The 22273-nt window shown below is 40.5% G+C and overlaps 1 protein-coding gene across 1 annotated transcript in view; it reads left to right on the top strand.

Moving 5' to 3' along the window:
- Positions 1-11513: 11513 nt before the first annotated feature.
- FBN2 (fibrillin 2) overlaps positions 11514-22273 on the top strand; it is a 270471-nt gene continuing 259711 nt past the window's right edge. The window contains exons 1-3 of the mRNA XM_025388372.1: positions 11514-12873; positions 13759-13841; positions 19478-19576. Coding sequence (XP_025244157.1) covers positions 12620-12873; positions 13759-13841; positions 19478-19576 — 436 coding nt within the window. The 5' untranslated portion in view covers positions 11514-12619. The remainder of the gene's footprint in view (positions 12874-13758; positions 13842-19477; positions 19577-22273) is intronic.

Raw genomic sequence — 22273 nt, 5'->3', positions numbered from 1 at the left:
GAACACATAGGCTACAAACAAAACAAGAAGAAATAGACCGAAATACGATATTAGCAGTGGAATTTAACTTGCCTCTAGGTTCATGACAGATCAGTTACACAGCAAAACAAACACACAGAAGATGTAAATGATATAATTATTATACTTCAGCTAACAGATATGTCTCAAACTCTTTAACATGAAAGAGTATATAACCTCTTTTCAAGCCCCCATATATAATGCCATATAAATAAACAGATAATTTCCAATACATACACAAATGCATGAAGAACAGATCATGATCTCTCAATATATTTCAATAGATGTAGAAATTCATACTCATAAAAAGAAAAATATATAATCATAGGCAAATTCTACATCTTTTTTTAAAATACTTTGAATTCAAAATGAAAATTTAAAAAATTTAAAATAAAGATAATAAACACATCACTTATCAAAAAATTAAGGGCTTATCTAAAGTTGTGCTCAAAGAACAATTCATAGTTTTATACTCTTAAGGAATTAGAAAGGAAGTTAAACAAGTAAATTAAGTGGTAGACTCAAAAAGTTAGAAGTGCTAGAAAATTAAACCATGTGTTTTCAAAGAAAACAGAAGGAATAAGAAACTACTGATTTGGGAAGCAGAGAATCAGTGAAATTGATAATCCTTGAGTGTGCATAAAGCTTGTGGTTATTAGGAGAATGGAGAAAACATGGAGAAAAACACAGTTGAATAAGAGTCTCAAAAACTTTTCATTAAGAAAAAACTCTTTAAAAAAACACAAAAAATGTTAGTCATTATGAAAGCCTTCAAATACACACAAAATTAGAAGGAGGAACATGATAAACACCCATGTATCTGATATCACATTGTCTTGAATACTGTACATTTTCTACTAAGTCTTGAAATTGAGTAGTGTCAGTTCTCTGTCTCTACTTTTCTTCAGTGTTGTTGGCTATTCTGTGTCATTTCCCACTTCACAGAAACCTTAGAATCAGTATGTCAATATCTACAAAATAACTTGCTAAGATTTTAACTGTCATGGGGTGAATCTACAGCTAAGTTGAAAGTAACTGACATCTTAACCATATTTAGTGTTCCTATGAATGGGCAGGAAATACTTCTCCACTTATTTGAATCTTCTTTTATCTTTCTCTTCAAAGTTTTGTAGTTTTCTTCATATAGATGTTGTACATGTTTTGTTAGGTTTGCATCTAAGTATTTTTTTTTTTTTTGCTAATTAATTTTTCGTTGGTGATAGATAGGAAGGCAGTTGACTTTTCCACATTGACATTCTATATTATATCCTGCAAACTTACTATAATTGCTTATTAGTTCCAGGAGTTTTTTGCTGATCTTTCGGATTTTCTACATAGACAAGTCATGTCATTTGCAAACATATAGTTCTATTTCTTCCTTATCAATCTGTATAATTATATTTCTTATTCTTGTCTTATTTTAGTAAAATGTGGAATAGGAGTGGTGAGAGGGTATATCCTTGTCTTACTCCCAAATAAATGGTGAGAAAGCATTCAGTTTCTCACCAAGTATGATGTTAGCTCTAGGCTTTTTTATAGATATTCTTTATCATGTTGAGGAAGTTCCTCTCTATTCCTAGTTTGCTCATAGTTTTTATCATGAATGGGTATTGGATGTTGTCAAATGCTTTCTATTATGAATGAGTATTAGATTGATATAATCATAATTTTTTTCTGCCTATTGATATGATGGATTACATTTATCTATTTTTATTTTTATTTTTATTTTTATTTTTTTTTTTTTTTGAGACGGAGTCTCGCTCTGTAGCCCAGGCTGGAGTGCAGTGGCCGGATCTCAGCTCACTGCAAGCTCCGCCTCCCGGGTTTACGCCATTCTCCTGCCTCAGCCTTCCCGAGTAGCTGGGACTACAAGCGCCCGCCACCGCGCCCGGCTAGTTTTTTGTATTTTTTAGTAGAGACGGGGTTTCACCATGTTAGCCAGGATGGTCTCGATCTCCTGACCTCGTGATCCGCCCGTCTCGGCCTCCCAAAGTGCTGGGATTACAGGCTTGAGCCACCGCGCCCGGCATTTATCTATTTTTAAATACTTAACTAATCTTTCATATGGGGAATAAATGTTCATAGGTCACAGAGTATGTTTCTTTTCATACATTGTTTAATTTGCTACTGTTTTTGAGGGTTTTTGCATCTATGTTCATGACAGATATTGGCCCATAATTTACTCTCCTTGTAATATCTCTGGTTTTGATATGAGGGGAATGCTGGCCTCATAGAATGAATTAGGAACTGTTTACTCTGCTTAGATATTCTCAAAGATATTGCAGAAATTGGTATCATTGGCTTCTTAAATGTTTTGTAAAGCTCCAGTGAATTAGTAGAAAATACCACTGAAACTATGTGAGCCTGGTATTTTCTCTTTTGGAAATTATTAACTCTATTTTTAATGGACATAGGCCTGTTCAAATTATTCATCTTAGTGTGAGTTCTGATAGTCGGTGTCTTTCAAGTCATTAGTCCATTTCATCTTAGTTATCACATTTGTAGCATAGAGTTGTTCATACTATTCCTTTATTATACATTTAATGCCCACAAGATAAGTACGATGGTTCTGTTTTATTTGTAATATTAGTACTTTGTGTCCTCTCTTTTTTTCTTTGGTTAGCTTGGCTAGAGGTTTATCAATTTTATTAATATTTTCAACTAAACAGGCTGCTCTATCTATGGAGTAGCCATTCCTTTCTTTCTTTAATTCTCTATCGAACTTGTTTCACTTTACTCTATGGACTCCCCATGAATTTTTTCTTCTGTCAGATGCAAGAATGCTCTCTTGGGGTCTAGATCTGGACCTCTTTCTGGCAACATCTTCCATGGCAAACCATGAAGGGACCATGCTGAAGAGATCCCCGACTCAAAGGAAATAGACTGCAGCACCAATTGGTTGAATTTGCAGTCAAGAAAACTTTTCTTTTGAGTTATTTACAGCTTTTAGCAATTGAGTAAAATATACTCCTGTAAACAAAATCTGGAGCATATTTCTTTCTACCTGATTTCTCCAGAATTTAGAAACGACTTATATCTTTTTTGGGAGGTTGCGGGAACAGCGTCTGGCTCTGTAACCCAGGCTGGAGTGCAGTGGTGCAATAACAGCTCACTGCAACCTCTGCCTCCTGGGCCCAAAGGATCCTTCCACACTACCATGCACAGCTAATTTTTGTATTTTTTATACAGACAGAGTTGTGCTTTGTTGCCCAGACTGGTCTTGAACACCTGAGTTCAAGCAATCTGCCCACCTCAGCCTCCCAAAGTGCTGGAATTACAAGTGTGAGCCACTGCACCTGGCCTTATATCACCTTTTGTTGGGATTCTGAGTTATAAATGGCCCTCACCATACTGATGCTTTCTCACTGAATGCTTCTCTATCCCAAATACAAGAGACCCTAATACTTAGGCAAGAATATCATCACCCATTCAGTCTGAAGAGAATCTTTTAGGATTAAGGGTCCCCTTTTAATGTCAGAGGTGTTTGAATCAGAGCAACTCCATTCTGAATAGAGATTGGATAAAATGAGGCTGAGACTTGCTGGGTTGTATCCCCAGGAGGTTAGGCATTCTTTGTCATAGGATGAGATAAGAGGTTGGTGGAACTGGTTTCACAAGATACAAGTCACAAAGACCCAGCTGGTAAAACAGGATGTAGTAAAGAAGCCAGCCAAAACTCATCAAAACCAAGAGGAGGAGAAAAGCGACCTCCGATTGTCCTCACTACTCAGTATATGCCAATTATAATGCATTTGCATGCTAAAGGACACGCCCACCAGCACCATGATGGTTTACAAATGCCATGGCAACGTCCTGAAGTTCCCTACATGGTCTGAAAAGTGGAAGAACCCTCAGTTCTGGGAATTCCCTATCCCTTTCTTGAATAACACCTGAACAATCCACCCCTCGTTTAGCAAATAATCAAGAAAGAACCATAAGCATACTAGTTAAGCAGCCCATCCTGAGCTGCTCTTTCGTGGAGCAGCCATTCTTTTGTTTCTTTATTTCTCTAATAAACTTGCTTTCACTTAAAAACAAAACCAAATAACCAATATTTTGTCTGTTGATTTTCTCTATTGCTTTCCTGTTTTCAATTTCTTAATGTCTGCTATAATTTTTATTTCTTTTCTTCAATTTATCTTGTATTAATGTGCTCTTCTTTTTCTTGTTTCCTAATGTGGAAGCTTAGATCATCGATGTTAGATATTCTTTCTTTGCTAATATATGCATTAAATGTTATAAATGTCCCTCAAAGCACTGCTTTCTCTGCATCCTGAAAATTTTATTTTATTTTATTTTTTTTGAGATGAGTGTCGCTCTGTCACCAGGCTGGAGTGCAGTGGCACGATCTCGGCTCACTGCAACCTCTGCCTCCTGGGTTCAAGTGATTCTCCTGCCTCAGCCTCCTGAATAGCTGGGACTACAGGTGCGTGCCACCATGCCCAGCTAATTTTTGTATTTTTTAGTAGAGATGGGATTTCACAATCTTGGCCAGGATGGGTCTCTATCTCTTGAGCAGATGTCTTGATCTGCCCGCCTCAGCCTCCCAAAGTGTTGGGATTACAGGTGTGAGCCACTGCACCTGGCCCTGAAAATTGTAATAAGCTCTATTTTCATTTTTATTTAGTTTAAAATATTCCTTAATTTCTCTTGAGACTTCTTTTTTGGCATGTTTGTTATTTAGAAGTTTATTGTTTAATCTCCAGATAGGGATTTTTCCAGCTCTATTCTGTCTTTTTTTCCTAGTTTAATTCTATTGTGATCTGAGAGCACTTTGTATGATTTCTATTCTCTTAGATGTTGTTAAGGTATGTTTTATGGGCAAAGTTGTGGTCTATCTGGGTGAATATTCCATGCAAGCTTGAGAGTGTATTCTGTAGTTATTAAATGAAATATGCTATGAATGTCAACTAGATTCAGCTGATCAGTGGTGGTACTCAGTTCAACTATGCTGAGCTATGCCCTCATTGGTTTTGTCTGCTGGATCTTTCAATTACTGATAGAGTTGTATATACAGTTTTAATAATTATCAACATTTTGCCATTTCATTTCATCTATTAACTGCCTTTTTTTAATTGCATGGGATGAAATATCTCTACATTGACAGAAGATGGGTAAGAATCTCTCAAATTTCTTTAAAATGGTTTTATCATTAACATTTTAAACGTTTTAAAAAGCATAGATTCACAGAGAGTTGCATAGATAGCACAGAGAGATCCTGTTTACCCTTTAACTAGTTTCTCCCAATGGTTATTTCTTATGTACAATATAAAAACCATGAAATTGACACTGGCACAATGTGTATGTATAGTTCTATTCCATTTTTCACATGTGCAGATTTGGGTAAGCACCACCAAGCAGTTACAGAACTACTTCCTCATCACGAAGGTCTCCCTGTGCTACCCCTTTAATTTATCACAGTATACTAGTATTAGTACTTTACCAGTATAGAAACCTTACCAACTTTTATGTGTCTTTACCTTCCTCTGTTTATAATTTTCTTAAATATTTCTTATATATACCTGAAACAATGTTATAATTTTATGTGAAACATCAAGCACAAATTAGAAAAATCAAGAGAGATAAAATTTATCAAAACTACTCATACTTTTCCATATATTCCCTTTTTTGTTGTTCTTTCTTCCTTCTTGTTTCAAGAATCCTTTGGTTAACATTTTATTTCTGTTTACATAATTTCCTATAGCCATTATTTTAGGGTAGGTCTGATGGAGACAAATTCTTGTTTTCCTTCATCTAAAAGAGTCTTCATGTGTCCTTTATTTCTGAAGGATATTTCCACTGGGTATAGAATTCTGGGTGGACAGTTCTTTACTTTCAGCACTGAAGAAATGGGTGTCACTCCCTTCTGGCTTCCACAGTTTTTGATGTGAAATCTGCTATCACTTTAATTGTTTTTTCCAGAAAGGACAAGTAAAGTGTCCTTTCTTTTGCTGCTTTCATGATTTTTTTCTTTGCCTTTAATTTTCAAAACTTTGACTATGATGAGTCTTGATGTGAATGCCTTTGGGTCTACTCTCTTTGGGACTTATTAGGCTTGTTGAATCTGTATATTTACGCATAGTACCAAATTTGAAAATGTTTCACAATTATTTATTCTCCAAGTAATTTTTCAGCAGCTCTATCCTATTTCTCTTCTTTTTAAACTCTGATAATCAAATGTTAGATATTTTGTTATAGTCTCACAGCTCCCTTAGGCTGTTTGATTTTCCAGTGTATATACTCTTCATTGTTCAGTTTGAGTGATTTCTATTTTTCTATCTTCAAGTTCACTGATTCTTTCCTCTGCCCTCTCAATTTTGCTGTGACACCCATCTACTAAGTTTTAACATTTTGATTATTTTATTTTTAAATTCTAAAATTTCCATTTGTTTCTTCTTTATGTCTTCTATTTCTGTGCTGATGCTTTCTACTTTCTTTCTTTTATCACTTGTTTCAAGAGTTTTACAACGGCCAACTGATGCATTTTTATCATAGTTGCTTTAAGAATATTGCCAGACAATTCTAACATCTGTGTCATTTTAATGTTGATGTGTATTGATTTTCCTTTTTGCATTTAAGTTAAGATCTTCCTGGTTCTTTCAGTGATAAGCGATTTTCAGTTGAATCTTGGAATTAAAAAAAAATTGTGGGTAAATAGTAGGTGTATATGAATCTTGGACATTTTTGACTTTATGAGACTTTGGGGTATATTTAAATCCTTTGTTTTAGCAGCCTCCTCTGATACTGAAATGGTGGGCAGACAGGGCAACGGAGCCTCATTACTGCTAGATGATGGTGGAAGTCCAAGATCTACATGCAGCCTCTGTTGACTCTTGAGGGGAGGAGTAACTTGCTATTATTGGGCAGGGGTGACAGTACAGGGTCACCACTCAAGCTCTTCTGTACCACCCTGGCTAGGAAAGCGGTGTTTCATTACTGCTCCCAATGTAGTCTCCCAAGATATTCCATGACACCTTGGTGGAGGTGGGATGGCCTCATTACGGCTGGGCAGTGAGAAGATTCCCGACCGTCCACTAGGTCTCTTCTGACACCATCCCAGCAGACAGGGGCATCTCATTACTGTTAGATGGAGGTGGAAGTCCAGCTTCTCCATTGACACCATTGGGAGAAGGTGGCTCATGACTGTGCAGAGGGATGAAAGTCTGAGCTTTCCACTTGGCTTTCTCTGACACTATCCAGGAGAAGGGGAGGGATACCTCATTACACCCTGGTAAGGATGAAAGTCTAGGCTCCTTACTTAGCCATTGTTGGTAAAGGGGACTACAGTTTTTCTCTGCGGTTTGGTTAGGGCAGTTATTGTCTAAAAGTGTTCTGTCTTTCTAGGCTATTCCTTTCTTGTCTTTTGGCTAGAGAAGGGAGGTTTTCTTTGGAGGCTTTCTCTGATCTGCTGTCAATGGCATTTTCAAATTGCCAGCTTTCCTAGCACCCATTCTGGAATACATAAAGCAAAAGGCAACTCAGGAATACCACTATCATGTCATTCCTCAGGTCCCAAGGTCACTAGCAGGGTAACTAGTCTGCCTTCTCCTCCCTACCATTTACAGTCTTCTTATGCATGCTTGCTCTCTCCCTCCACATATACTTATTTATGTTTAGTTAAGTATACTTGCCAAGAGGAATAAAGTACATCTAATCCGCTCTGCCTTTGTTCTTCTTGCAGTATTTTGAATCAAATCCAGGCATCCTATCATTTCATCTATAAAGACTTTAGTAAGTATAATATTAGCCAGTATATTAAAAATATAACCATGATACCATTGTCACATCTCCCAAAATTAAAAATAAATATTTTATATCTAGTAACCAGTGTTCAGTTCAGTGTTCTATCACTACATAACAAATTACCCCTAAAGTTATAGGTTTAAAAAATTATTTTGCCTTAGCCTTTTATGGGTCAGGAACTCAGTAGAGTTTGCCTGGGCAGTTCTTACTTGGAGTGTCTCATGCAGTTGCAGTTATATATTGACTGTAGCTGCAACCATATAAATAAGACTTACTAGACTGGATAATAGCATCAAAAATGTTATTTTACACTAACATTCATATAAAAATCCCAGAGAAGGGGCAAGCATTGCTTTTGGTGGTTGGGCCATAACAGTTCCCCTCTCTCTCCTCTACTGATGTCATTTATTTGAAGAACTTGGTCTTGTGGTATATCCCATTCTAGATCTGGTTACCTATATTCTTAAGGCATCATTTAATATATTTCATGGTCCTCTATTGTTCTTAAAAACTGGGAGTTAAATGTGAAGATATGGTTACATTCAGGCTTAGTTTTTTTGACAAAGGTATTTCATAGGTGATCTGTGTTCCTCCTATTGCACCACATAAATAAAAACATAATGTCTGGTTGTCTTACTTTTCAGAAGTTAATAATCAGTAGGTTCTGGTGGTAACAGCTTGACACATTCATTAAAAAGTTCCCAATTGACTTTTCAATGCATGGCTTCTCAAGTACATTTATATTTTGGACCAGATAATGCTTTGTTATGGGAGACTGTCCTGTACATTGTAAAATGTTTACCAGAATCTCTGATACTCTCATCACCACTCCCACACACTGTCTTGTTTTGACAATAAAAAATGTCCCCAATTATTGCCAAATACACCCCGAGGAGAAAATGGCCACCAGTTGAACATTTCTTAACTAATGGTTTTAGCGGTTGTTGAAAACCGTTGCCTAAGTCTGTTATTTTATTAGAGTTTACAAAGTAGTGATTTTTCTAATTCCATCATTCCTGCATTTACAACTGTGATTTTTTTTTCAGAAGAAATACTTTCTCTGAGTCTTTCTAGCAAAGGAAGAATAACTGGTTAATAATTTTATTTAGCAGTGTGTCTAGAATAGTGAACTGTGCCCTAACAAACTCCAAAAGTGGCCAACTAATTTTTGTTTGGAGTATCATTTGGAAATCTTGAATATTTACACACTTCATAGATTTCTATCTTTTGCTGTCATTTTTTTTTTTTTCATGCTCAAGTTTCCCCATCCTTAACCAGTGAGATCTCTTTCAACATAGCTCAGGTTTCCTTTTGACATGACCTTAATAGTCAGATAATTTCTTGCTTTCAGGTATGACAAGACAGATAGTCCATACTCACTTTATGCATTTCCTTTCCCAGACTTGGAATCCACCACTTACCCAAGGAACCCTGATTCCTTTTACTTTGGAAATGGTATTTAGGACCCACAATCTGGTCACAATGACCTTATGCTTTTGGTTTGTCACTATTTCTAGGTCTTTGGAACATAGTTCCAAAGCTAGAACTACAAAACTAAGCATATTTAGAAAGGTTTAGCTTCCATCATTGTTTCTTCCCCCATGGTCTCCCCTTTGCCTACAGACAACCATTTTTTATTAGATTTAGTTTATACTTCTCTTTTGTTCTGTTAAATCTATAACACACACATATTCCTAAAAAGTAGCATACAATATTATACAGCTTTCTTTTAAAAAAATCTTGTGAAAAATAGACATAACATAAAATTTGCCATTTTAAGCATATTAAAGCATGCAATTCAGTAGCATTAAGTACATGCACAATGTTGGACAACCATCACCATTTTCCATTTCTAACTTTTTCATCATCCTAAACAGACCACTTTGTACTCATTAAACAATAACTTATCCTTCCCATTTTCCTGGACCTCCTGGTAACCTTTATTCTACTTTCTGTCTCAATGAACTGCCTAGTCTATCTGTACCTCGCTTTTTTTTCTTATTTTAGTAAACTGTATATGCTAGAGATCACTCTCTAAGAGCATACAGAGTTTTTCTTCATTCATATTTGACAGCTGCATAATATTCCACTGAATAGATGAAGTCTTACACAGCAGTTGCTTATTCATGGGAAGTTTGTGTTTCTAGTCTTCCACTATTATAAACAGTGCTGCAATGAACAGTCAAATAAATGAATTCACCATTTCATTTTTTTTTTTTTTTTTTTGGTCTATGTATCTTTTATATAGATTCCTAAAAGTGGAATTGCTGGATCAAAGGGTGAAGGCATAGGCAATTTTAGAGCATTTAGATTTAATGTGATGGACAGGAATGAACCATGATGCCATGTAAGTGTTAAAAAACAACAACAACAGATACAGGATGTTTTAAATGGTATGACTAAAACACTGCTTTAAACCAGGAGATAGTTACGTTGGCTCTTTTAGTTAAAATAATTTTACTTACCTGAAGCAAAGTACACGAAAGTAACTCTATTGGTCTTTCTTTGGATTTTAACAAATAGATGTCTCACATGAAATTACGTAACTCTCATCTTTTCTTCTGCTTTATGAGAATATTGTAACAAGGGGTACTACCTTAAGACCCTTTGACTACATGGAGAAATAAAGGAGGGAGTTATGCCAATTACTGGAGAATTTTGTCTGTCAAACAGAAGATCTGGGCAATTTGGGCCAGAAATATATATTTAATATAAATGCATATATATGTATGTGTGTATACACATACACACACACACCTCTATATATATGTACAACATTTTCCCCTTTAAACTAAGGTTTTCTAGGCTTGAATAAACCAGACACTGCTCTCTTGTACTGTTTCGCAAACTGTGCTTGGATGCTCTCTCCTTGTTTTCAGGAGTGTTTTATTTTTAAATTATGATATTCCACTGAATGAGAAATGACCAGGGCTTCACAGAGATTTCATGAAAGGAGGGCCACGAAGGAAGACCCCAGGGCAGGCCGGTGCAGAGGCACTCTAAGAGGTACAGAGGGTTGCACCAATTGCTAGGATTTAATCATTAATCGGAAGGGGTCCAAGCCAGGAACCAAGGGTTTGCCCCAAGCCTCATTGACCCGCCTTGTCATCACCCTGCCCGCTAGTACATTTCAGGGTCTCTAACCCTTCCCTGCATGCAAGCCCAGGCAGAGTCCTGCCAGGTCTCACACCAGAGCACACCCCAGTACGAACTCCCCAGGACCGCGGCGCCGGCTGGCTGCCTCGGTCCCCCGCGGCCGCGTGAGCTCCCTCTTGGTGGCGGAGGGCGCATTTCAATCTGGAAACGCCCAGCCCCTAATTTGGTCTCTCAGACTGACGCCGCTCCCGGTGGGGCGGTGTGGGTGGGAGGGCGATGGGGAGGGTCCGTCCTTCTTGGATTGAGGCTGCAACCAACAGCCCAGTGAGCCTCTATTCCTGGCTGACTGCGAATCCCCCCATCCCGGGTCAGGGTCCGGGACCCTACAGAAAGACCCGTTCTCATCCTCAACCTGGCGGCCTCTGTCCGGCGGGGAAGTTCAGCTGCGGGTCAGCTCAGCTGCGGGCCAGTCAAGCCTGGTGCGCTTAGGGACCCTAGTCCCTGGTCCGCGGCCCGGCGAGGCGGAGGGGGAGGGGTAGGGGAAGGGGCTGCCTCCTTTCCCAAATCCGGTCCCTAATCGCCCCATCCCCCGCCGTCTGCTCGCTTTGTACAGGCAGTCAAAACAGAGCTAGCGGCCAATTGACGGGGACGGGAAGCAAAGCCGCCTAGCGCCTCGCCCCCTCCAGCCGGCCCCCCGGGCCCCTCCTCTCGGCGCCCGGACCTTGGCCCTCCCTCCCCTTTCCCACTTCTCTCTTTGCCCTAACCTCGCCCCCATCCCCCGCTCATTTCCTCTCGCACCCGGGCTCGCCAATCCCTCTTTCCAAGTCCCTCTTCCAACCTGGCCTTCCTCTCGGGCTCGCCCCCCTTCTCCCCAATCTCCGTCGTCTCCCCTCCCTTCGCCCTCCCCCCCTTCCTTCCTCTTCCCCTCACCCAACCCTCGCTCCCCTCGTTCCTCGGCCCCTGATCTCTCCCTTATTCTGTCCCCGCCCACTCTGCGCCGGCCTCTCAGTCCGGGTTGAGCCCCACGTGTGGACGGCCGCGCCCCCACTGACAGCCACCGCCCGCCGGCCCGCCCAGCGCCCCGCCGGGCCTCTAAAACCCCCGCGCCGCGCCCTCCACCGCCGCATCTTCTCCAGCGTCCAGCGTCCCGCCCTCTCTCTTGCTGGCCCCACGCCCCGGCCCCGCGCACCTCCGCCCGGCTCCGCAGCCGCTGCCCGCGCTTCGTTGCCCTGTGGGACTCCGAACGAGCCCAGAGGGAACCCTTCTCTTCTTTTGCGGACGACTTTTGTTTGCTTGCCTGTTTCTTTCTGGTGACTTTTGCAGCTTTCCAAGATCCGTGCCCGGAGCGCACGGGAATCCGCCGAGCTCTGCGTGCAGGCCCTTTTTTCTTTTGAGGTTCACATTTTTTTAAATTTTACGCCAGGGCTTTTGTAATTTCCTCCCCCGCCCGCTGGCGGTCCTGGAGTCGCTCGGGGCTTTAGGCCGGTTATGCAACGTGTACCGCTCAGGGCTGCGGGCTGCACCTCCGCCGCGCCTCGCCGCCCACTGCGCTAGACCCGGCGCCCCGCGTCTGGCTTCGCGGGCAGCCAGGGGGCCGGTGCTCTGTCGGGGTCTCCAGCTAGAGCAAGCAGCCCGAGCCCGAGGGAGTCCCGGGAGCCGACGAAGGGCTTATTAGACCTTGACTTTTTTCTGAGCATCGCAGATTTTGTCTTTGATCACTCCCTCTCCGCGGGTCTACGGCCGCGCGCTTTCAGCGCCGGCGATGGAGAGAAGACGGCGGCTGTGTCTCCAGCCCTACTTCCTGTGGCTGGGCTGTGTGGCGCTCTGGGCGCAGGGCACGGCCGGCCAGCCTCAGCCTCCTCCGCCCAAGCCGCCCCGGCCCCAGCCGCCGCCGCAACAGGTCCGGTCCGCTACAACAGGCTCTGAAGGCGGGTTTCTGGCGCCCGAGTATCGCGAGGAGGGTGCCGCAGTGGCCAGTCGCGTCCGCCGGCGCGGACAGCAGGACGTGCTCAGAGGGTAAGTGGGCAAGCGGCCCCGCACCTAAGGCTCCGGCTTGGGGGAGGGGGGGAATCCTCAGTTTGGCGGCTTTCTGGCCCACTCGGTTCCTGACCCTTTTGCTGGAGCCTAGAGCTGCAGCCCCCTTCGCCAGGACATCCAGGAGCCAAAAACCCCCAGGAGCGCGTCCCCTTTTTCCTTCCCAAACCCGTAGCTCAGCGGGCGGAAAGCCCTCTCTCCGGGGTTCGGGCGGCGGATGGTTACGGGGCCCGGGGATGCGGCTAGCAGAGCGTGCGTAGAGCCCGCGCGGAGCCCGCGGTGCGGGAACAGGTTCTGAATGTCGGGCGGGAGGCGGACCTGGGTCCGCCTGCTGCAGGGGCCAGAGGAGCCTGCTTGCTCTCCACCGTCGGGGGCGCAGCTCGTGAGCCTTTTGTTTGAGGACGTGTGCAGGGTTCACAGCTCACCTTCTAATCGTCAACCCGAGCGCTCCACCTTGCGACGCGCTTTCCTTGACACGTCGGGGCCAAAGTAACAGTTGATCAAGGAGGAATGGGTTCGGAAAGGAGGGCAAGGATTCTTTGGAACGGAATGGTCCCTTTGTTCTCTGCATCTGGAAGCTAGAATAGTAGCAAATTACATGTTTCCATGTCTCTTTTCGCCCTTTAAAAAGGCAGGCAAGGGACGACAGATGAAAGGCAGTGTTTAGACGTTTCTGCCCCTCCTGCATTCCAGCATCTCGCTCTTTTGCTTCCACGTCTGCCTCCCAATCCCCAAGAATTTGAAGTGTAATTTTGATTTGTTTTTTTGTCCTGAAATCTACTCGCTCGGGGCATTCCTTACGAAGACCGTTTATATGTTACTGCACCCCTCTCCCTATCTGTGTGTGACCGCGCTTGTCCATCACAGGCCTAACGTATGCGGCTCCAGATTCCACTCCTACTGCTGCCCTGGATGGAAGACGCTCCCTGGAGGAAACCAGTGCATTGTCCGTGAGTGCTTGGCAGGGATCGCAGCTTGGGGCAGCGAGGTCGGCCCTATCTCCAGCCGACCTCTTGCACACAGCCATTTGGACGCACAGTTGCCTTTAAAATCAAGTGATCACATTGCACCGATAATCGGGACGCGGTCCCATTTGAATAGTGGGGAAGACTCAACCGGTTTGAGTCAGTTGAGACTTCACTTCTAGACTCTGTTGAAGGGCAATAATGATAAAGGTTTCAAAGATAATTAAAATTAATACAAATTGGAAGAGGAGTGGAGCAATTATCAAGATAACTCAAAACCACTTTTTCCGTAAAAAAATCCAGATAAGACCACATGTTATTATGCAAATTATCAAGCTTTTAACTCCGCTTGAGGTTTAGGCCTTATGAAGATCAAGGTTTCTTAGGCATTTATATAAAACCGCTTTCTTATTTCTGGTTTTATCTCAGCAACTACATAACCTAGATAGGAAAGGAGCATTCTCACGAATTTAGTGTTGACCTAAGTTAACAAACTTTTAACTCCTACAGAGGGGCTTGACTGTTTTGTTTTGTTTTTTTTTTTTTACTTTTTGGAAGACATTTGAATTTAGAGTTTCCAGACCCCAAACCTCAATAGTGTGCAGTAGATTTCCAACGTATGAATCTTAGACTTTGAAAAATTCTGTACCTCTGACCTTAAAAGTTTTGATTATTTTATTCTGTTTCCAAGGTGTATAACCAATTCTCCACGTTCTAATTGGAGAGCTCATTAGTTATCAGCCTCATAGCTGTAAATTTGTGACTTGCAGGGTGACTGGCCTTCTCCTGTGTGTTTATGTAGCACAACCACATTTGTCTTGTTGGGAGGAGAGGCAGGTATCATAGACAGCACGTTCATTTAGATCCAGTCTTGACTTCAGTTTGACCTCCATGTTCTCCAGGGAAAAAATAATTATGCAACTGTGAACAGAGAAAAAGGGCAAGCCGCACTAACCAAGGGATAATAAGGATGTAGTGGCATTTCTGACTCTATATTTATTGGTTTTGTGGGTTTGAGATAGATACTTAATGTAATTTCTGGGCAGTTTTTTAAAAAGGGATGAAATCTCAAGTGTCATAAAGACTAATTTCTTCTTATTTTTTCTACCTTAAAATCCCACTATCTCCAATGGCAAAAATAGGAAACAACTGTGTCACTTAAAGTGACTTATAAATATTTTAAACAAATCTTCTGATTATAATAAGCCTTTGCTTTATTTTTTAAAAGAAAAAGTTCTGCATTCATTTCTTTCCAACACAGAAGTCATATGTGAAGCATTAATGGAGGGTGCGTTTACTCTTTCAGGCCAGTAGGGCATTACCATGGCTGCTTTAAACTTACATGGTTTTTTAGAATCCTGAAACAGCTAACGTCACTCATTGCACACCTGCCATACTAGCTGGGAGTGACTTAGGCACTGCGGAAAGTCTGACTCACTAAATGTAATGAATGTGACTGCCATTATTGAGTTGGAGAGCAGCCGAGGAGGAGGGATTGGTTCATGGTACGTGTTGAAAATCTGTAAAGTCAGATTTTATTGGATCAGTGTGGAATGGGAATTCCAGAGAGCACAGCCTTCCAGAGTATTTGCAGTAGAAATATATGTATGGCCCAGTGATCACTGGTAGAAGATCAGCTTTGAAAATATTAGGGTAACAGTGACTATTGTAATCTGCATTTTCCGATACTTGAAATATTTGGATGCTTGTGAGATACATTGGAATTTGCATGTATCAGAAATCTATAGAAAGAGTAAACTTTGAAATGATCTTTATATCTACAAGAAACATTTATAACACTTGTATCAAGAAGTATCTACAAAAATACTTCTTATAAGCACATCTAAAAATTCTAGTACCTAAGATTATTAAACAGTGCGTGAAACAGGAAGAATGTAATACCTTTATATTCTATTGCATGAGTCTCATTTAACGCTAACAGCCTGCATTCAATTCAGTAGTTCATTTAGTCTGACATTTAAAATGATCATATGTAGAGGTAATAAATGAAATGAAACCATTATAAACTCAAAATCAAGAATTTTAATTCCAGGCCTTCCTGATGATAATGAATTAAGTAAATTATTATATTTATTGAACTTATCTGTATCACACCATTTAGCAAAATAAATTATCTGAGACAATGTACAAAAAAGAAAATAAGTAAAATACAAACAGAAAATCAAAACCAAATATTAATTTTCTCATACATTTGTACCTCAGCATTCTTTTAATATAGAAAAATTAAAAATGGTCAACTTTTTTGACTATTTTTTGACCATTAAAAAATGGTCAACAGAATTTTAATGTTTGACTTTGACAGGCTTTATAAGGAGAAGATATTGAAAAGAAACTATAATTCTCCAAGTTCTGGAAACCTAATGCATTTTGATTTGAGTCTCTATGTTTTGCTGGTATTGTTCTTAGTTGTAGCCTAGAAAAATTGCTCAAGTACTTCCAAACTTGCAAATATTCATTTCCAAAAGCACGGAATTGACTTTCTCACCTTTTTAAAAAAAATCTTCTTAGAATGTGAAGCAATGAAAAAATTTGCTTATTAATTTATTTATTGTGAAATTATGCAATGAATAGTATTTTGATCAATATAATAACAGTGGGATGAAGTTGGCTGGATTAATAACATTTGAGACCTGAGGAAATGTCAGAGCATTCCAATATAACTCTCTTACGTTATGCTACCAAATGAAAAAACTGAACTCAGAAAGGCTGTGGATTTTTCTGGAGCTCACAGTGGATCAATGGCAGAGTGACAGCTCAACTTCAGACCTTTTGGGTGCTATGTATTCTTTACCTGGCCATGTGACTTCTCACAGCATCACTGAAGTCTCAGCCCCTAGGTCCTGTCTCCCTCTCCCTCTGGCATTTCTAGGTCTCATAGTTCTAGTAATTGTGGGAGGGAGAGATACTCAGTAAGTGTACCATAGTCTGAGGCCTGTGTGGGGCTAAAGGGCCTCAGCATTCTTGCTTCTTATTGGCTCACAGATACAAAGTATATACCTGTATCCATGACGGATAATTGCCTGAGAACGCTCAGTCTGCAGCCTGTCAAACCTTCATTTGGTTTGGAACCCGGGTGGGGGTACTTTGAGTCTCCTCTCTTAAGCCTAGACTAAATATTGGCCTTCTGGGGGAGGAGGGAAATTTGAAATAAAATAATGTTTTAATGCACATTTGTCATTGGAGAGTTACTGGTGATCAGAAACTGTAGTATATTTTAAGAATAAGAGTCGACTCCATGGCAGGAAACATATTCTTACCTAAACGATTTTTATCTTAAATCACAGTATTTGACACTATTCACTTTTTCTTTTTATTAATTTGAGACAGGGTCTCGCTGTCACTCAGGCTGGAATGCAGTGGCATGATCACAGCTCACTGCAGCCTTAACCTCTTGGACTCAAGCCACCTTCCGACCTCAGCCTCCTGAGTAGCTGGAACTATGGACACATGCCAATGTGCAAGGCTAATTTTTTAAAAAGAATTTCGTAGCGATGGGGTCTGCCTATGTTTCCCAGGCTGGTCTCCAGCTTCCGGGCTCAAGTGATCCATTTACCTAGGGCTCCCAAGGTGCTGGGATTACAGACATGAGCCACCGTACCCAGCCCACTATTTTCATTGATAAGAAGTACTAATGCTGGTAGTAGTATGTGGATGTCAGAAGGCATCTTGGGGAAGATAAACAGTTAGTTTACTTCTGCAGGAAATGCTCTTTACATTGTTGAGGGTTCCAGACCTCTTTGAAAGTTGTGGGACCTTTTCCCTAGCTACAGCCAGTTTCAGGGCATTTCCAGATTTTCTTCTTGTCTTTATATATCCAGTCATGGCATGAGCATTAAAGTACACAGCCCTTGTGCTGAAAGAGAGAATTCAATTATGGTTATAGAGATAAATCTCTCAGCTCCTAAATGAACTGTCTCTAAATATGGGAGAGACTTCCCATTCGAAGGTACTTGCCTACAAGTTTGGAGTATCTGTGGTATGTACTGTGTGAGTGGGCCTAACATTCTTTGCTGTGATGACCCTCATACCTTTCTGTTCATTGGAGGTCACAGATGCAGGAGGCTTTGACTCTCCCCACCATAAAAATGCTACAGAAGCTTTTCTGAGCAGCAGGAGTAAGCTAGGTTGTGGAGAAAATATGGAAGGAGAAAGGCTGTAGGAAGGAGAAAGGGAATTATTGAGGGGACCAAAGATTGATCACAGGGTAGGTCAGATACCAGCCCAGAAGGAATGTGCGTGGAACCCTTGAGGCTTGGCCAAGTCACCAGAGCCTCTGGTTCAGCCAATTTCATGTTCTCTGTCTCCTGTGAAGGCTTTTGCATAGTGGGCTGTGGTTTCTCTGTTCCTGCAACTCTCCCAACTACCTAGAATCAAGACTGTTTTCTCTGGGTGAGTTCTGCATTTTAAACTCCCAGTCTTTAATGAAAGAGACAACCTGTATTGATAAGACAATTAAAGATTTAGGATTATGCAAATTTTTCTCCTTATTGCAAAGCTTTAAATGTTTATTATAAAAATAATAATCCATACATAAGCCCATCATGCAGTGAGATCCATTGCACTGTTTGGTGAAAGTTCTTTTAGACCTTTTCAGGTCAGTAAATACATACATACACACACACACACACGTATGTATTTTAAACTTAAAAGCCTGTACTTTATTTTATTCTACCATGTTTTCATTCTGTAATGTTTACTTACATATGACTTTATTTTTATTTCTATTTTTCCATAAGTTATTGGGGTACAGGTGGTATTTAGTTGCACGAGTAAGTCCTTTAATAGTGATTTGTGAGATTTTGGTGCATCGATCACCTGAGCAGTGTACACTGCACCATATTTGTAGTCATTTATCCCTCACCCCCTCCCACTCTTTCCCCCAAGTCCCCAAAGTCCATTGTAGCATTCTTATGCCTTCGTGTCCTCATAGCTTAGCTCCCACATATCAGTGAGAACATACAATGTTTGCTTTTCCATTCCTGAATTGTATCACTTAGAATACTAAGTCTCCAGTCACATCCAGGTATCTACAAATGCTGTTAATTCATTCCTTTTTATGGCTGCATAGTATTCCATTATATATATTATGTATTTCACAGTTACATATATATGTGTGTGTGTGTGTGTGTGTGTATATATATATATGTAACAGTTTCTTTATCCACTTGTTGATTGATGGGCATTTGGGTTGGTTCCACGATTTTTCAATTTTGAATTGTGCTGCTATAAACGTGCATGTGCAAGTATCTTTTCTGAATAATGACTTCTTTTCCTCTGGGTAGATACCCAGTAGTGGGATTGCTGGATCAAATGGTAGTTCTACTTTTTCAGCCACTATGGAAAACAGTGTGGAGATTCCTTAAAGGATTTATGCAATTTGAACCAGCTTCATTTGTTTACATGTTATCATAAGGATACCTATGAGACTTATTCCCAAGTCTACAATGGGTAATTTTATTGCATATCTGAAGTTAGACATTTACATCATATATTTTATCTTAGTTTTTCAGACTTTTTACTTTTAAATACAGCTTTCTTGTTTTGTAAACTATGGTTTATTATATAGTTATTCATTCATTTTCCTATTGTGCTTTCTACAGCGATTTGTAGAAATAGTTGTGGAGATGGATTTTGTTCCCGTCCTAACATGTGTACGTGTTCCAGTGGGCAAATATCACCAACCTGTGGATCAAAATCAAGTATGTTTCTTACTTGTGGCCTTTTCATTGCATTTTTCTTGAGCTTTGGAGTAAATGCTAAAGGTCCTTCTCAAAAAGGATATCAATCCATGATTATTTTCCTCACATACTAGGTGTGTATTAATCTTTAGAGTAAAAATCTTCAGTGACTTAATTGTCGCCTTAAGTGGGTGATGGTTTTCAATAAGAAAAAATGCTTTAATTCTGGTGCAGGAGCTGTATGTCTATGCAGAAACAGATTAAGAATTCAGTGAAGAAGTAACTCTTGGTGAATAATAGCTATGACCTAACTAGGTTTTTACTCTGTGCCGGGGAGTTTTAAGTGTTATTATTTTAGTTAATCCTTACATCAACGTTATGAGATACTGTTAATACCCCATTTTACAGAGTAGCAGAGTAAAGCACACATAATTTAATTAACTGGCCCAAGGAAACACAGACTTGAATCCAGGTATTCTGATGCCTAAGTGTGTAGTCTCAAACACTAGGCTATATTTGTTGCCTTTGCTTAACAGATGTTTTGTGGGTTATCTAAGGGGAAAGGAGAAGAGAACTCAAAGGCAGCATACGTTTATTGAGTACTTACCAGATACGTTACACATATGGACCTATTTTGCTTCACATGTATTAACTGCCAACACCTACGTAAGGTAATTATAACTGTGGACTATGATTGTGTGATTCATGATCCAATTAAAAATTGTTGGGTCCTTAACGTTGAAGATTAATCTTTTAGCCTAGTATTTAAGATAACATTATAACAAGGCAGAAGCAAGATTGTTTATTTAATTGCTCAATAATTAAATAAATGCTTTTTAAAGTCTTGCCTCAAACTAGCGTGAAGTCATTATATTTTTAATATGTATTTCTTCAAATTTTCCCTAAATGAAGGTAATATAGAGTATGTCTGACTCAGGAATAAGATTCAAGATTCATACAACAAATGCCATTGTCGTCTGATGAAACTCCTGATGAAAACTCTCTTAATTTCACTTTCTTTGAATCTGCCATTTCCCCAGCTTTTTAAAATCTACCATTCAAATTCATCATAATTTCTTGACCACTTTAACCAGAACATTTCATCCCCAACTTAACCTGAACCTCTCTCTCGCCTGATTGCCTACAAGATACTGTTGCCCATACATTCATTATCCTATGCTTAGTTTTCTCATATTTGCCTTTGGCAAAAAACCCAATCCTAGAGGAATTTTAAGATTCAGTTTCTTAATTCCTCTACCTGGGAGCTGGGACATTCTCTGGGCCACTCTTTGTTTGTGGTATATAATTTAGCATGGAATCTGTGCATTCATTTGGCCTTGGGCAATGAGTTCCTTCCATTTCATCAGGAACTTTTCTAACCCCGCCCCCGTCATCATCCTGTGGGACCTTGCTAAAGCTTTTGGCACTATTAATCACTATCTTCTTGAAATGCTGTTTTTCATTTTTCTTTGAAACACCTTTGACTTTTATAATTCCAGTGGCCCTCAGTGCTCCTTTTCTTGATCATTACCTTTTATTCTCTTTTCTGTATCTTCATCAGTCTTTCATTTGAGGTTTAGTATTACTGAGTATTGCCCTCCCTGGGTGAACTCATTAACATATATGTTTTCAATGACTACCAGTATGTTGATAACTCATAATACTTATCTACACTGGAGATCCCACCACTGACCTCCACACTCATATGTTCCCTTTCTTTGACATCTCCCCTCAAGAAATAGCAAGCAATTGAAACTTAGTAGCATGTCTAAAAGGAAACTGAATTTATTGCTGACCACAGGCTACTTGAACCACAGTTCCTCCTGCCTCGGCAAACGGCTCTGCCATCCAGCCCACGGTGCTTAAGTAACTGCTGCTTCTCTTTCTCTATGTCAGCTCTTTGAACAAGTCCTGTAGGCTTTACTGGAAAATAATTATCTCAGATTTATCTTTTCCTTTCCATCTCCACTGCTACAATGTGGTGCAAGCTGTCCTCATCCTTCTCCCAGACTCTCGCCCTCTTCAAATCCATTCTCTGCAGAGCAGCTAGAGTAATCTTTTAAAAATATAGATTACATCACTTCACTCTCTCATTTAAATCCTTTCAATGACTCCCTGTTGCATTTGGGATATAACGAAAACCCTTCAGTGGCCGAGGATGCCGTGTGTTAGCTGACTGGCCTCTGCCTGGGTCTCCAAGATCTCTTCCCTGTCTGCCTCTTTTTAACCACAGGAATCTCTCTGTTCTTCAGAAGAAAGCTTTTACCATCCTAAGGTCTTTTGATTTGCTGGTTCTTCTCTCTCTGAAGTTCCTCCTTGGTACTTTTAATATCTGGCTCATTCTCATCCTTCATATCTCAGTATAAATGTCTCCTCTGAGTGGTCTTGTCTGGTGCTGGTATCTAAGCTCCTTCTTGGCTCCAGGCTAGTCTCCTTCACAACGGTTTACTTCAAACAGTTTATCACAGTCTATAATTACTTCGTGGTATTTGTTTACCTGCGTTTTCCATAGCTCCCTATCGGAATTTCAAGCTCTGTGAGGATAGCCTTCAAGTCCATTATGACAGTACTGCACTGAGCTGGAATGATGGGCACTCAGCTCCTGCATTCTGAATGGAGACAAAAGTACCTTCTGCTTGCCAGAAACTATGCTGCTAGTCACCTTCTGTTTATTTTTTTTTAACATTGAAAGTGTTTTAAATGCATCCTGAATAACAT

This window comes from Theropithecus gelada, chromosome 6 (assembly GCF_003255815.1).
Source record: "Theropithecus gelada isolate Dixy chromosome 6, Tgel_1.0, whole genome shotgun sequence".
Taxonomy (NCBI): domain Eukaryota; kingdom Metazoa; phylum Chordata; class Mammalia; order Primates; family Cercopithecidae; genus Theropithecus; species Theropithecus gelada.
This window is presented reverse-complemented; position numbering and strand designations above follow the sequence as displayed.